Source organism: Hippocampus guttulatus, chromosome 5 (genome assembly GCF_054856545.1).
Source record: "Hippocampus guttulatus isolate MCC_2025c chromosome 5, RoL_Hgut_1.0, whole genome shotgun sequence".
In the NCBI taxonomy this organism is placed as follows: Eukaryota; Metazoa; Chordata; class Actinopteri; order Syngnathiformes; family Syngnathidae; genus Hippocampus; species Hippocampus guttulatus.
In genome coordinates, this window is record NC_141265.1 from 12,967,072 (window position 1) to 12,982,420 (window position 15,349).

Below are 15,349 nucleotides of genomic sequence, written 5' to 3' on the forward strand. Positions count from 1 at the left end.
TCCGAGGGTACGCTCAGTGTGGCCTCAGAGTGTTCGGTGCTCGACCTTTTTTTGTTTTTCCCCTACAGATTGGAAGTAAGCACGGTGTCATCTATTTAATCACCAAGTACGGTTACATTCACCTGTACGACTTGGAGTCAGGAGTGTGCATCTACATGAACAGAATCAGCGCTGAGACCATCTTTGTCACGTCGCCTCATGAAGCCAGCTCGGGAATCATTGGAGTCAACAAGAAGGGACAGGTGACAGGGACGAAACATGCCAATACTCGCATAACGCATTTAGTCACCACGCTGATGTCTGTTGTGTCTTTTATTTCTTTTTTTTTTTAGGTCTTGTCAGTATGTGTTGAAGAAGAGAACATTGTCAACTATGCGACAAATGTCCTCCAAAATCCAGACCTGGCCTTAAGGATGGCTGTCAGGTCCAACCTAGCAGGTGCTGAGGAGCTTTTCGCCAGGAAGTTCAACACACTGTTTGCCCAGGGAAGTTATTCAGATGCGGCAAAGGTTGCAGCGTCAGCACCCAAGGTTGGTCTAAATCAGGAGTACTCAAGTACAAATCTTAAAGGACCACAAAGAATGTTTCAATTCGTCAAAAGTTCTCTTGTTGAGGTGGGTTTGGGAACATGCGATAATATTGCAATATTCAAAACAAAATCACCGTTAATTCAAAAGATTGGCCAAAATTCAAACTAAAATAAAATTTCAATTTTGTCCAAAATGAATATAAAGAGTTGAATCAGAGGGGTTGGGGATCTGCTTATTTATAACTGTCATTCCCTCTTTTGTTTCCCTTCTGTATCGCTTCAGTCATTCCTTCTTTTATTTTTGGGACATCTGTGAATGTCTTGTGCTTCAACCAAATCCACGCCACTCTAATCAAGTCAAGTTTATTCGTAAAGCCCTTAATGACATTAATTAAGTCTCAAAGGGCTTCACAAACCCACGGTTGACATGTCTTAGCTACATTCCCTGATCTAACCCTCCCAAAATGAACACGCTGTTGCTTGTTCTTATTGTGTCATAGACGTGACAAGAATCTTTCTCGCAGCTTGATGTGAGAATTTCAGTGCATTTTGGGGGGTTTTTTGTTCTCACTATGCTTTTATGATCTTCTCATTTGGAAACTGACAAAGGTTTCTGGGGAAAAATAAGCCTGACATATTTCACCAAGACTGGGAGGTGGAATCCTCCCTCAAGATTTCAGCATATTTCGTGAAACTAAACTAAAACGGGCGGCCAAGTTGTTGTGCTTAAGAGAAACATTTGATTTTTAAATTGGACAGATTATTTAATTCATCTATTGATGCCAGCAATGAATGGTGTCAGGCAGAACAAGGAAATGCTCTTCTATAAAATGGCAGCGGGCACAATAAATCTGTCTATTTTTTTACTTTGGAAGGGCAATAGAATAAGTCGTGACTTTGTGCAAGTTAGCTAGCTTTGTGTTCATTGAAATAGGTTCACACAGAGGACGTAAATCCGAGTCTAAATGGAAACGCCATCAATTGCAGTATTGTTTTGTGACATTTTTGTTTGGGGGTGTGGCCATAGGATTTTTCTCATGCGAAATGGGTGCCTTGACTCAATAGCTGTTGGGAAACACTGCAAACACCTCATGAGGTTTAAATTCCATTTTTATAGTGACGTTTCCTTTTTTTCCCCTCCTTTCATTTTCCCCACAATACCCAATTCTTCCAACGCCTGACTCAGGGTGTCCTGCGGACTGCCGAGACCATTCGTAAGTTTCAGAGTGTCCCTGCCCAACCAGGTCAGGCATCTCCGCTGTTGCAGTACTTTGGTATTCTGTTGGACGAGGGCCAGCTCAACAAATTTGAATCCCTGGAGCTGTGCAGGCCTGTCCTGCAGCAGGGCCGCAAGCAACTTTTGGAGAAGTGGCTGAAGGAGGACAAGGTGAGACTTCATTTCGTGGTCATCATGTGAAAATCTATCATCACCTCTTCTGTTCGGCATGTTGTCAGACAACTGCCGATGCCTGATTGTTCATCGTGGCCCGATTTGACTACAAAACGTCTGTGTTGTAGCTGGAGTGCTCAGAGGAGCTGGGGGATCTGGTGAAAGCTTCTGACCCGACCCTCGCTCTTAGTGTGTACCTCAGAGCTAACGTCCCCAACAAGGTCATTCAGTGCTTTGCGGAGACTGGACAGTTCCAGAAGATCGTCCTTTATGCCAAAAAAGTAACTACCGGCCGCCTGTACTATCTGATTTTCTGTGATATTCAGTACCAGGAAGTGGATCCGCATTTGAATAGTAAAATCAACCTGCTACATTTCCACAGGTTGGCTACACCCCTGATTGGGTGTTTTTGCTGAGGAATGTGATGCGTGTCAATCCAGACCAGGGACTGCAATTTGCGCAGATGCTGGTGCAGGATGAAGAGCCGCTCGCCAACATCAACCAGGTCAAACATCCTCTCATCATTTTTTTTTTTTGTAAACACATCAGCACAGTCGCCCATACACATGCCTGCAAACACATGAAGGAGCTGCATTTTGTGTAATTCCAGATGTGCCAGCAATGCCAGGAATTTACTGACTCAGAAACCCTTTTCCTCCTTTTTCAAGTCACGCCACCACTTTGCTCTGTTCCAGACTCCCCCGCCTAATTGATTTCTTGTGGTTCTCTGAAGATGTACACATCTATCTGATTTAAGTCGTGATTTAAGAAGCGTGTCTTAATTAAGTGTACAATGATGAGTCATTGCGACTGCATAGTCGGTGGGTGAGTGCGCTAACTGTCATCTACGGACAACACTGTTGATTAATGGATTCGTTAAATACAACCTGTGGCGGGACACGTTTGCTTGTCACAAAATAATTCACATCCCTGTGCTTTAATATTTGTGTTTGAAGGCAATTTGTTTAAATGCAACCCATTTCCTAACCTGTCCCTCTTTGAACTACAAAGTGTGTCGATGCTACCCAGCGAGATGTTTGGCCAGACTCTTCCCTCCTTTGGTCTGTATGTGTTTGCAAACTTGGTTTACTTTGTAGTATTTTTTGGCTAGACCTGACTGTCGGCTGTGTAAGCCAATTTTTTTCCCTTAACGAGTTGCGGACAGGCACGGATGTTTGTGGCAATTTTGAAGGCGATTACTGACACTCGGACACTTTGGCTGTAGAGCTGCCGCGCAAATTGCAGCATGACCCCCCCCCCCCCCCCCCCTCAAAAAACAAAAAAAATCAGTTTTAGCTGTAAAACTGATGATCTGAAGATGACGGGATCGGCCCGGGACTTCACATTTTTAACACGGGTGCATCTATCTGATATCTCGGCAACTAACTAACCTCTTTGCGTTCTAATTGTTGATTGTAGATTGTGGATGTGTTCATGGAAGGCAGCCTGATCCAGCAGTGCACCTCCTTCCTCTTGGATGCTTTGAAGAACAACCGCCCCGCCGAGGGACACTTGCAGACACGTCTGCTCGAGATGAACCTCATACATGCTCCACAGGTCAACGCTGACACAAAAAACAAGACACTTTGAGGTTTGCTCATTTGTTTGGCCATGCGTGTGACATATCTTTGTTTAGGTGGCAGATGCGATCCTGGGCAACCAGATGTTCACACACTACGACCGTGCTCATGTTGCTCAGCTGTGCGAGAAGGCGGGCCTTCTCCAGAGAGCTCTCGAGCACTACACTGACCCTTATGATATCAAGCGAGCTGTGGTACACACGCATCTGCTCAACCCTGAGGTACTCCTAAGGAAGGAAATTTTCTTTTTTAAAATCTTTTTACATCCGTCCATCCATTTTCTAATCCGCTTATCCTCATGAGGGTCACGGGCATGCTGGAGCCTATCCCAGCTGTCTTCGGGCAGTAAGCGGGGGGACACCCTGAACCGGTTGCCAGCCAATCGCAGGGCACACATAGACAAACAACCATTCGCGCTTACACTCACAACTTGGGACAATTTAGAGTGTTCCATTAACCTGCCATGCATGTTTTCGGAATGTGTGGGGGGAAACCGGAGTACCCGTAGAAAACCCAATTTAGAGCGTTCCATTAACCTGCCATGCATGTTTTCTGAATGTGTGGGGGGAAACCGGAGTACCCGGAGAAAACCCACACAGGCACAGGGAAAACATGCAAGCACTCCACACAGGATGTCTGAAGCTGGAATCGAACTCTGCACCTCTGCACTGTGATGCGGACGTGCTAACCAGTCGACCACCGTGCCGCCCTCATTCTTTTTACATGATGTGTGAAATTGACTTCTTGACAGCTGTTTAACCTTTGTGTGCCCCTGCACCCCAACCCCTTTTTTTCCCTGACAGTGGCTCCTGAACTTCTTTGGCTCTTTGTCGGTTGAGGACTCGTTGGAGTGTCTAAGAGCCATGCTGTCGGCTAACATCAGACAGAACCTGCAACTCTGTGTGCAGGTAGCGTCCAAGTACCATGAACAGCTCGGGACTCAGGCCCTTGTGGAGCTCTTTGAGTCTTTCAAGAGTTACGAGGGTAGGTGTCTCAAGCACTGTGAGTGCGTGCATATTGCCAATAGCCAGAGCAGCCGAGGTCATTACTCCCTCTTCCCTTTCTATTCAAGGCTTGTTTTACTTCCTCGGCTCGATTGTGAATTTCAGCCAGGAGCCTGATGTGCACTTTAAGTACATCCAGGCGGCCTGCAAGACCGGACAGATCAAAGAAGTCGAGCGGATCTGTAGAGAGAGCAACTGTTATGACCCGGAGAGGGTTAAGAACTTCCTCAAGGTTGAACAGTTCTCCCATCACTTTATTCTATTATCACTCAGTAAGAAATGTGATGTTGTAATTAACAGAGCACCTCCCTGTTTTTTTTTCCTTGCTAGGAAGCCAAGCTGACCGACCAGCTTCCTCTCATTATCGTATGTGACCGCTTTGACTTTGTCCACGACCTGGTACTCTACCTCTACCGCAACACTCTACAGAAATACATTGAAATCTACGTACAGAAAGTAAGTCACTGTCGTTTCCAGGCGATATGTGGTTGTTCGACGTTGTCCATCCTTCTCACTCTACTCAGTGTCTTGTTACAATATGACCCAGACACTAAACAAAGTATTGGAGAATGAACAATGGGCAACATTGTGGTTCTCGATGAACAAGAGTTTGTAGTGTAATAGTTGAGTAGTAATGATTTGATTTCTGTCCTTTTTATAACTATAACAGGGTTTTTGTGATTTGTTAGCTCATTACCTGTCACGTTTTTTTTTTTTTTTTTAGGTTAACCCCAGTCGATTACCAGTGGTGATAGGTGGCCTGTTGGATGTGGACTGTGCCGAGGATGTCATTAAGAACTTGATCATGGTGGTCAGAGGCCAGTTTTCCACCGATGAGCTTGTGGATGAAGTCGAGAAAAGAAACAGGTAGGGAGCAGCCAATGAAGTTTACTCATCAAAACGTAACTTTGCCTACAACTCGCTAATGAATTAATGACAGAACTCAAAACATCAACACAATTTCCTCCTGAAAAATGATACAAACAAAATCCTATGTTCAATGTTTTTTCTTCTTCTCTCTAGGTTAAAACTCCTGCTACCATGGTTGGAATCACGTACCCACGAGGGCTGCGAGGAGCCATCCACCCACAACGCTCTGGCCAAGATTTACATCGACAGCAACAACACACCCGAACGTTTCCTGAAAGAGAACCCCTTCTATGACAGCGCTGTGGTGGGACGCTACTGCGAGAAGAGGGACCCTCACCTTGCCTGTGTTGCTTATGAGAGAGGGCAGTGCGACTTGGACCTCATTAAGGTGAGGACCTCAAATTCCAGTGCAGCTCAGATGAATGTGGTGGATTATCCAATGGTATAAAATCAATGCAGACAATATATTTCACGTTGTCAAAAATCTTGACATCTTTTGATTTTTCCAGGTCTGCAATGAGAACTCGTTATTTAAAAGTGAGGCTCGGTATTTGGTGCGACGGAAAGACCCAGAACTTTGGGCCAATGTATTAGAAGAGAAAAACCCCTACAGGAGGCCACTCATCGATCAGGTCATATTCTCACATTCACCTCAAGTGGTGCATGTCGTCGTTTATCGTGAACTTTATTCACGTGACGTTATGGTGTACTGCTTTGTTTTGTTCTTTCCAGGTGGTACAAACTGCGTTGTCGGAGACCCAGGACCCAGAGGAGGTGTCTGTCGCCGTCAAGGCATTCATGACTGCTGACCTACCCAACGAGTTGATTGAACTTTTGGAGAAGATCGTGCTTGACAACTCTGTTTTCAGTGAACATAGGTTCGCATTACTTAGTGCCACATTTGAATGATTTAACCCTCATTATTTATTTTTAACAATGCCTTTGTTGTATGTCCTTTCCCCAGAAATCTTCAGAACCTGCTGATTTTGACCGCCATCAAGGCGGACCGCACGCGCGTGACGGAGTACGTCAATAGACTGGACAACTACGATGCCCCGGACATTGCGAATATCGCCATCAGCAATGAGCTCTTTGAGGAGGCTTTTTCCATTTTTAAGAAGTTTGATGTCAATACGTCAGCCATACAGGTACACGTCAATAAATATATCACTTTCACATCATCTCCTAATTTCAAAACAAGCATTTTGTAAGCATCCTTTTTTTCATGAAAATCTCAACTTCAAAATTAGGCATCGCTTTTTGCGAGATGCCGCCCACTTCAGAGAGAGCTGCGGCTCTGTTACTGTGTCTCTGAAAAAATCTGTTCCAAGAAACCTGAAATTTTACATTGTGTGACATGAACGTAAAAGTTATTGTTGTTCCATTTAGCAAGATCTTTGTACACCACGATAATTTGGACCTTTTAAAATTGAAGACAAAAAAAAGATCCAATCTATTTCATCCAGCACCGAACTTGAAGGTTACACGATTGGCCCCAGTTTAGGATTACATGAGAGGATGGGGAACTTTTCTGTTATCTTGGAGTGGTTACATTAGTTGAACGTGATGCATTGACTCCGGCATAAATAGCGCAAGTACGCTGACAGCCGCTTGAACGAATGTAGCATCCCTTCTGCTGCTTTCATTTACACAAAAATAATGCTTTGTGCTCCTTCCCAGCATTTATATATTTTGGTTATTGTTCTATGAACTCTCCTGCTCTCTTGTAGGTACTAATAGAACATATAGGAAACTTGGACAGGGCCTATGAGTTTGCTGAGCGATGCAATGAGCCTGCGGTATGGAGCCAGTTAGCAAGGGCACAGCTGCATCGAGATCTGGTCAAGGAGGCCATTGACTCGTATATTAAAGCTGAGGACCCCTCGACTTACATGGAGGTGGTCAATGCGGCCAGCAAGAACAGTAAGCCTTTGCGCTTCAGTGCCACTTTTCAGCTATTTCACTCATGTTCATAATTCCGTGTCTTTAATCAAGTCGTCGTTTTTCAGACAACTGGGAAGATTTGGTCAAATTCCTCCAGATGGCTCGGAAGAAAGCGCGGGAATCGTACGTGGAGACGGAGCTGATCTTTGCTCTGGCTAAAACAAACCGTCTGGCTGAGTTGGAGGAGTTTGTTAGCGGGCCCAACAATGCTCACATCCAACAGGTATAGCACAGCGCATAAATGGCTGCGCAAAATGATCCACAATAACTAGTGTAACTGGCTATTGTCTTCCTCCTTAGGTGGGAGATAGATGTTACGAAGAGGGAATGTACGAGGCTGCTAAGCTCTTGTACAACAACATGTCAAACTTTGCTCGACTGGCATCCACACTCGTGCACCTGGGAGAGTACCAGGCCGCCGTGGACAGCGCCAGGAAAGCCAACAGCACTCGCACTTGGAAAGAGGTCACTGGCACACCGAGAAGCAAACCATACCTGCTATTTTGCCAGCCATTCCCAGGATTTCCTGTCCGACACACCTCTTCCCATCCTGTCTGTTCGGCAGGTCTGCTTCGCATGCGTGGACGGCGAGGAATTCCGTCTGGCACAAATCTGCGGCCTCCACATCGTCATCCATGCCGACGAGCTGGAGGACCTGATCAGCTACTACCAGAACCGCGGCTACTTTGAGGAGCTGATCGCTCTGCTGGAGGCAGCTCTGGGCCTGGAGCGGGCACACATGGGCATGTTCACCGAGCTCGCCATTCTCTACTCCAAGTTCAAGCCTCAGAAAATGCGAGAGCACCTGGAGCTCTTTTGGTCCAGAGTCAACATTCCAAAGGTGGGAATATCACCACACACAAGGATCCTAAAATCCTAATTCTGTTTATGCTCAGATGCACACTAGAGGGTTCATTAGTTAGAACTTGATGAGGTCCAATCCAATAAAAGAGAGTTAGCAATAAAAATAAAATCCTAAATTTTGATTAGCAACACTCATAACCGTGTCATTGTCGTTAGTGTGTGGCGGTATGGAACTGCTCATACCTCATCTAACTACTTGAGAGTGTTAAAACGTTAGGAACAAGCTCTTGGTATGGTTAAGGGCTGTTCTACAACAATGAAAGTGGAATGAAGAGGATTTTAGTTTGATCTTACAATTTTTAGTAGAAGATGTCTTTGGATCAGATGTGAGCAAATTATGCATTTACATTATAAAGAGGCCTGTAGTAAATGTTTTGATGCTAATATAGCCTTTTGCCCTAAAATTAAATAATTAAAATGCGTTCTGGATTTGTTTTATTTGTATTTTGAAATTAAAATAATTGGTTCATTTATTCTAAAGACAAAAAAAAAATACCCTCAACTTTATTTAAAGAGCAAAACAACAGCAGCTGGAACAAATACATCATCTGCATCTAAAATAAATTGATCACATATGTTCATACCCATTTGAACTGTCTTTTGAAAGATCAAATACAAATGACCAGCCAGCTGTTAATTTTCAAAAATCACGAGGCCCTTGAGCTCAAAAGTTTGCCCGCTGCTGTCCACTGCTCTTAATCTGTGGCCGTTGAGCGCACAAAACAAAAGCAATGAATCTCTCGTCCATATGTAAACTCAGAAATATCGTGATTTTGATATAAAACCTGTTTCATTGTTCCTTTCTCCCTGCTCACCAGGTTCTGCGTGCAGCCGAGCAGTCCCACTTATGGGGCGAGCTGGTTTTCCTTTACGATAAGTACGAAGAGTACGACAACGCCGTCATCACAATGATGTCTCACCCGACCGACGCGTGGAAAGAAGGCCTTTTTAAAGACATTATCGCAAAGGTAAACTGCGGCGTGGCTACGTTGGCTGTTTTCTTGTCTCAGCTTGAGTCAATGTTACATGTGTCTTTTTAGGTGGCCAACGTGGAGTTGTACTATAAATCTCTTTCCTTCTACCTGGATTACAAACCTCTTCTACTCAACGACTTGCTGACTATTCTGTCTCCACGCTTGGATCACAATCGAGCTGTCAACTTTTTCACCAAGGTAATCAACATGGATAGATACCTTTTCTTTTAAAAAAAAATTGTGGTTGTTACAACGCTTCTATCTTTATTGGCCCCAATTTAGGTGAACCAGCTGAAGCTAGTCAAGCCATACCTGAGGTCTGTCCAGAATCACAATAACAAGTCTGTTAATGAAGCCCTCAACAACCTGCTGACAGAGGAGGAGGACTACCAGGTCTCTCAGTCCTTCTCTTTCTGAAACTGGTCTCATTTTACGTCACGATATCATGACCGAATTGTCCGTAGATAAACAGTCATATTGATACTGTATTCGTAAACCAAGCGCTTCACGTAAATTAATATCACACACGATACACAAAGCGTCCTTGGGTTTTGATGATCGTGCGTTCTAAATTAATACTCGGCAACCCAAGAAAATGCGGGTTAAAATTCCATTCGGTTGGTGTTGGTAAAAGGTTGGCAGCCAGTTTGGCCAGTGGATGCGTGCGTCAATTGTGTCATTATTTCTGACTGATAAACGCTTTTGCGATTGCGCTCATTCTGCCATCTGTGAACGTTTAAAATTTTTTTTTTCCCCCTTTCCCAACAGTTCATTTTTGTTTTAGAGTGCAAGGTTTTGTTTGATTTCTAAACACACGGTAACACCAGGTCTGGTCTTGAATGCAACCGGTGCGAGAAAGGTAGATAAAAGCACACCACTGCTAAAGTGGAGAAAAATAAAACATTGGCTGGTAACTTGGCCGCATTGGCTGTTGATCAAAAAGTTCATTTAGAGTTCGATCGTAATACTTCGTTGTTAGGCAACACAAGAAGGCACTCTGAATCTTTTACTGGAGAGATGCACACCTTTAATACTTTGTACATTCCAATACATAGGATGTACAAATCCGGGCTACCTCGCTGAGGATTCAACTCAAGGGATTCCATTTCTGACACAAGTGGTGCACAGTTACAACGATGACAACGGCTATTCTGATCAGATTTTTTTCCCCCTTTTTATTTTACTACAGGGCCTCCGAGCATCCATTGATGCCTACGACAATTTTGACACCATCGGCCTCGCCCAGCGATTAGAAAAACACCAGCTGATTGAGTTTCGACGCATTGCTGCCTATCTGTACAAGGGCAACAACCGCTGGAGACAGAGTGTGGAGCTCTGCAAGAAGGACAAACTCTACAAGGTGAGAGAGGATAAGGGAATGGAATGTAAAGGTTGTCCCCCAAAAGTTGACATCAGTTTAAAGTGCGTGTGTTTAAAATGTCGTTTTTTTTAGTGTTTCTTTCTTAGTGTTGAGTCAGTGCTAACCGCAACCCCTTGAGACAGCTTTGTTCTTAAACTATTCTGCCATGATGAGTAACTACTCGCTCATCCCTCTTTCCCAGGATGCAATGCTGTTCGCTGCCGAGTCAAAGGATGCTGAGCTCGCGGAGACCTTACTGCAGTGGTTCCTCGAGGAGGGCAAGAAGGAGTGCTTTGCCGCCTGCCTCTTCGCCTCCTATGATTTGCTACACCCTGATGTGGTGCTGGAGATGGCCTGGAGGCACAACATCGTGGACTTTGCCATGCCATACTTCATCCAGGTCATGAGGGAATACCTCACAAAGGTTTGCTCTCAATTGAGATGTTGACATTTGTCTTCAATGTAAGATCTGGTCTATTTTCAAGTGGAATCCCGTTTCTCTGTTTTTAATTGCGTTTTGACTGTACGTTGCTCTTAATACCTTTTTTTTGTCAGAAGTATTTCTTGGAGAAACCTATCGCTTCAAGTGACGAGTTAACTGTAGGTATTGACCATGTCTGTGTTTAAAAGGCAAATGGAATCAGCCGTCCAGTGGACACATACTTTTTGTTAAAGAGTGGTACCTTGACTTACAAGTTGAATTTGTCCCTGACCATTTTCCTTAACTGAAAACATTCTTCTCTCGAATATTGTTTTTCTCATTGAAATTATTAGAAATACCACAAATTCCTGGTCCACATTGTGCTCCGTCTGGCATTTGCACTTTGTCCACTGGGGGCAGTATAATACAGAGAGAATTTCACAACTAGATGACTCAAATAAGTTTTGTTTTAAATCTTCTGCGAAAAACTATTACATTATCTCCCTTCATATTTTGCTGCACTGTTTGTGTTCAAATATAAGTTATTGAAAGGTTTATAAGTAGTTGTGAAGTTCTCTGCCACCCTCTAGCACCTATAACTCAAGAAAATCAGACTCGGAAGTCTTGTAAGTCAAGGCACCAATGGAGTAAAATTTAACTCCCTCGGAAAGACCAGTTCCAAATTGTAGACTGATGTGGTCACTTGAGGTCATCTTTTTGGGTTTCTTTTTTTTTTCCAGGTTGATGAGTTTGCTGCGAAGGTGACGGTCTCTGGCCCCCCCTTTTTTTTACATTTCTCTAATATGTTCTGTCTGCTCCTGTTGTAACTGCTCCTTAAACCTTTAGATCTCTGATGCAGTAAACTAGCATGAACTGTAGGCTGACTAAGGCATAACTAGCCATGATAGGAAGTGTGTTGGCTTTTGTTCCAGCTCAACAACAAAAGAGCACATTGTTGCAGTTACTAGTTTAGTACGTCGATGAGTGGCTGGAGACGAGTACGGGGTCTACCCCGCCGCTAACCCAAAGGCAGCTGGGATAGGCTCCAGCTCAGCTGTGACCCTAATTAAGCGTTACGGAAAATGGATGGATGATAGTGCAATAGTGTTTCTGGATAGCCTCCAAATTCAACTACCGGTAGCTATATACTGTAGTTGTACTTTTGCCCAAAAGTGACCCGTTTTGTTTGGATGAATTGAATAAGTGGCTAAAGTTGAGCATGTGAGACGTCCGTAAATCTTGAGTGACTTCACTTCAGCCACCATCAAAGGATTACCGGTTAACTGCATGCATGTTATATGACGGCTGGTGATGTATAGTTGGTGCGCACAAACGTTTTACGAGTACAGATATTGATACCGCTATTGATATCGGCACATCCCTGTTCATAAGAATGTGAACATGTTGCTTTAAAATGCTTTTACAGTGAATCAAACGTTTACACATTTGACCCTATACCAAATAAAATCAACCAAAAACCAACTGGAATATGAATGATGGCTCAGCCAGGTGATGTGACTGTCTTCAGTTGCTGATGTTACAAAGTATTATGTGTGGGAAAAGAAGTAGCGAGATGAATGTGTCTTCATTTTGTGTTGATGTTGGGAACTGAAGCCTTCACACCGTCCTCCAGCTTCTCAGGAGCAGGATTAGTCTGTTCAGGCTTAATACTTCCCTCTCACCTCTCTAACTCTTCTGCTATGATGCTGCTCTGTGTGCGTGTGTGTGTGAGTGTGTAATCAATCCAGGTTTTATGAGACCCAGGTTTTGCCCTCATGGCAGATGTGTGACTCATCCCCAAGTTTCCCTTTTTTCTCACGCCAGGTTAAAACAGTAATAAACTGTGTGCAAAATTAAACACTAACTCCAAAAGTTATATGCTCCCGTTGTGACATTATTTTTATTTGACATCCATTCGATTAAAATGTCAGCTGCTCATCTGTGAAAGCAGATAATTCAGTCTTTACTATGGTAATGCTTGGATTTGGTTATAGATGAAATCATAGTATAATTTAAGACAGTATGTTTACTATCGTGGATGTAGTTTGCAGTGCAGTTGGATTATGTCCTGTGCCATTTGAGCAACTTATTTTCTTCTTCGTATAAATTGACAGAAGTGCATGGTTGCATCAAATGAGGTAGAATTGAATGTTGTTCTTTGGTGCCCTCAGGTGGACAAACTGGAGACAGCTGAAAGCCAGAGGCAAAGTGAAGAGGAGGTGACAGAGCCTCAGCCAATGGTGTTTGGTAAGTAGTTTCTCCACCAACTAGCTGAAATGACGTTTTCCACTTGTGGAAAAAAAAATGGTCAGATGGAGTGACGACCTGCAGGCATGGTGCCTATTAGAGTGGCGGCCACTATTTTGAGGATATTCCGTAACTGCTTTTGGCACCAGCGTTTTCTTTCCACTGTTGCTAATTACTATGGTTCCACAATGTGGGTCACGTTTTATTTCCTCAAATAGTGGTCAATGCCGTTTGTTAACTGTGTGGAATACTGGCCATTTATTTGCGGCTGAGTATTTCATTGTACAGTGTAACCTCTGTTCCCATTAGTTAATTGGTTGTGAAATACTGTTCGCAAACTGCAGCAATTATTTCACATTCAATAAAAAGAAATGAGAAAACTTTTTTTTTCAAGGGTAATTGTTGTTTGGCTCACACCAGGAGGTGGGCGGGGCTCGTATCAGTTTGCTGATGACTTAAAAAACAAAAACCTCTCGGTTCATATTGCTCATGGAAAATCTTACCAAGCAAGATGCGAGTATTTGTTATACAATAAAAGGGAAATAATGATAGTTTGACCTGATTTCGGCGCTATGGTTTTTCCTTCCAGTGTTTCTGGTTGTCATGATTCAAACAGCCAAAACTATGCAGAAAATGTTGATTTGCAGGATAGTTGTGATTAAAACAAACAAACAAACAAACGAAGGTCAAGGCAGGTCAAGTCACTACCATGAGATGATAAAATGGCCTCAACCTCTGAATGCATGACCTTGTGCGTTTGTGTGTTCAGGCCAGCAGTTGATGCTCACCGGTTCTCCCGCTCCAGTGGCCCCCCAGCCGGGGTATCCAGGCTATAGCTACCCTGCCAACGCCGCAGGCTACCCCGCTCAGCCTGCTTACGGCTTCCCCATGTAGAGGACCGAGCCATCTTTTTCCGCGAGCACGCCCTCACCGAACCGAGCTGCTCTGGCTCTCTGAACTGAAACCTCACCCGGAACCGGGTGCCACGCTACTTCACTGAAACCGCAGTAACATCTCCTCCTCGCGATTATGGAGGGTCGGTATCAACTCTCCTCTCGTCCATTTCCTCTCCCCATCTGGACATAACGGTGCACTGAACTGCAGAGCATAACCTCACTGCTGCCCTGTTGCTGTTACATGTAGATTTCTAGAGAGTCCTCTCTTGGGTTTTTTCTTGAGGATGACAATTCGCTGTTGCGGAGCGGATGGGGGCTTTGCACTTCCCCCCGCAATTGTCTATATCGCCTTACATATACAGCGAGGGGGGAAAATGGGCTCAGTTTGTTCATGATGAATCCCACGGCGCTCTGGGTCGAGAGACTGTTACCGTGCAATCACTTTCTTTTCTCATCACACACACACAATTTGTGCTGTTAATGTACTGCGACTAGTGTCTGTTTGCGCACATGTGTGTGTGTGTGTGTGTGTGCGCGCGTTCAGCGTCAAAGCCTTTGAGAGACGCGTCACGCAACCCACGAGATGCTCAAAAACATTTCCACTCCCTTCAGCTGAAAATCCCTTTCCTGTGATAAAATTGTCTGTATGCTGATCCATTGACTTTTTTTGCAATGTGTTTCACGAGGGGGGGAGGGGAGGGAGAGAAACCCTCCAAGAGAAAATAGTTTTCCAAATAAATACTATGTGCTACAGTCTGTGCATGTGCTGCCAAAATGTAATGCTGCAAGCAGGAGCACAATTTTCATGTTTCACTCAAGTATATCAAGTATTAATAATAATAGGTCCAATGGAACTGTTTCAAGTGACTAACAGAACATTCGGGGATGAACAGAGGAAGAGGGAGAAGAAACATTTGCGGGTGTCCTGGTACCAGTTTGTCGACAATAATCATTGTACTGAAAGCAATGTATAATTTAAGATATATTGAAATACGAAACTAATCAAAGAATATTATGAAACACCGTATGTAATGTCTATAGTATGTCATTGTAGTTTGAGGGGCAGAATGATTTTTTTTGTAAGAAAACAGACAAAATGCCAAAAACAGTAGTTATTAAATGCTTTTGTGGCAAGTTTGGAGGTTTACTTCATGCTCCTATAGAAGCTGCGCTCATATTATCGGCACAAAAATAAAGTATGCACACAATTTGTGATCTTATTAATTGACAGCAGTGCATGGGTTTAAAGGTTCAGATTCTTGTGTTGTCT

General features: G+C 43.8%; 1 protein-coding gene across 2 annotated transcripts in view; it reads left to right on the forward strand.

The window, feature by feature from the left end:
• cltcl1 (clathrin, heavy chain-like 1) overlaps positions 1 to 15,287 on the forward strand; it is a 29,295-nt gene extending 14,008 nt beyond the window's left edge. Inside the window, exons 6-32 of one of the 2 annotated variants that reach the window (XM_086110981.1) lie at positions 69 to 242; positions 333 to 530; positions 1,716 to 1,916; positions 2,048 to 2,200; positions 2,302 to 2,424; positions 3,339 to 3,476; positions 3,556 to 3,720; positions 4,303 to 4,483; positions 4,572 to 4,735; positions 4,834 to 4,959; positions 5,228 to 5,370; positions 5,527 to 5,761; positions 5,883 to 6,005; positions 6,106 to 6,251; positions 6,338 to 6,521; positions 7,104 to 7,296; positions 7,383 to 7,540; positions 7,618 to 7,782; positions 7,883 to 8,158; positions 9,000 to 9,149; positions 9,222 to 9,353; positions 9,438 to 9,548; positions 10,345 to 10,515; positions 10,718 to 10,939; positions 11,677 to 11,703; positions 13,108 to 13,183; positions 13,953 to 15,287. In XM_086110981.1, the coding sequence (XP_085967107.1) occupies positions 69 to 242; positions 333 to 530; positions 1,716 to 1,916; positions 2,048 to 2,200; positions 2,302 to 2,424; positions 3,339 to 3,476; positions 3,556 to 3,720; positions 4,303 to 4,483; positions 4,572 to 4,735; positions 4,834 to 4,959; positions 5,228 to 5,370; positions 5,527 to 5,761; positions 5,883 to 6,005; positions 6,106 to 6,251; positions 6,338 to 6,521; positions 7,104 to 7,296; positions 7,383 to 7,540; positions 7,618 to 7,782; positions 7,883 to 8,158; positions 9,000 to 9,149; positions 9,222 to 9,353; positions 9,438 to 9,548; positions 10,345 to 10,515; positions 10,718 to 10,939; positions 11,677 to 11,703; positions 13,108 to 13,183; positions 13,953 to 14,077 (4,260 nt within the window). In that variant the 3' untranslated portion in view covers positions 14,078 to 15,287. The remainder of the gene's footprint in view (positions 1 to 68; positions 243 to 332; positions 531 to 1,715; positions 1,917 to 2,047; positions 2,201 to 2,301; positions 2,425 to 3,338; positions 3,477 to 3,555; positions 3,721 to 4,302; positions 4,484 to 4,571; positions 4,736 to 4,833; positions 4,960 to 5,227; positions 5,371 to 5,526; positions 5,762 to 5,882; positions 6,006 to 6,105; positions 6,252 to 6,337; positions 6,522 to 7,103; positions 7,297 to 7,382; positions 7,541 to 7,617; positions 7,783 to 7,882; positions 8,159 to 8,999; positions 9,150 to 9,221; positions 9,354 to 9,437; positions 9,549 to 10,344; positions 10,516 to 10,717; positions 10,940 to 11,676; positions 11,704 to 13,107; positions 13,184 to 13,952) is intronic. The other variant, XM_086110982.1, reaches the window with a different exon arrangement.
• The last annotated feature ends 62 nt before the right edge of the window (positions 15,288 to 15,349 follow it).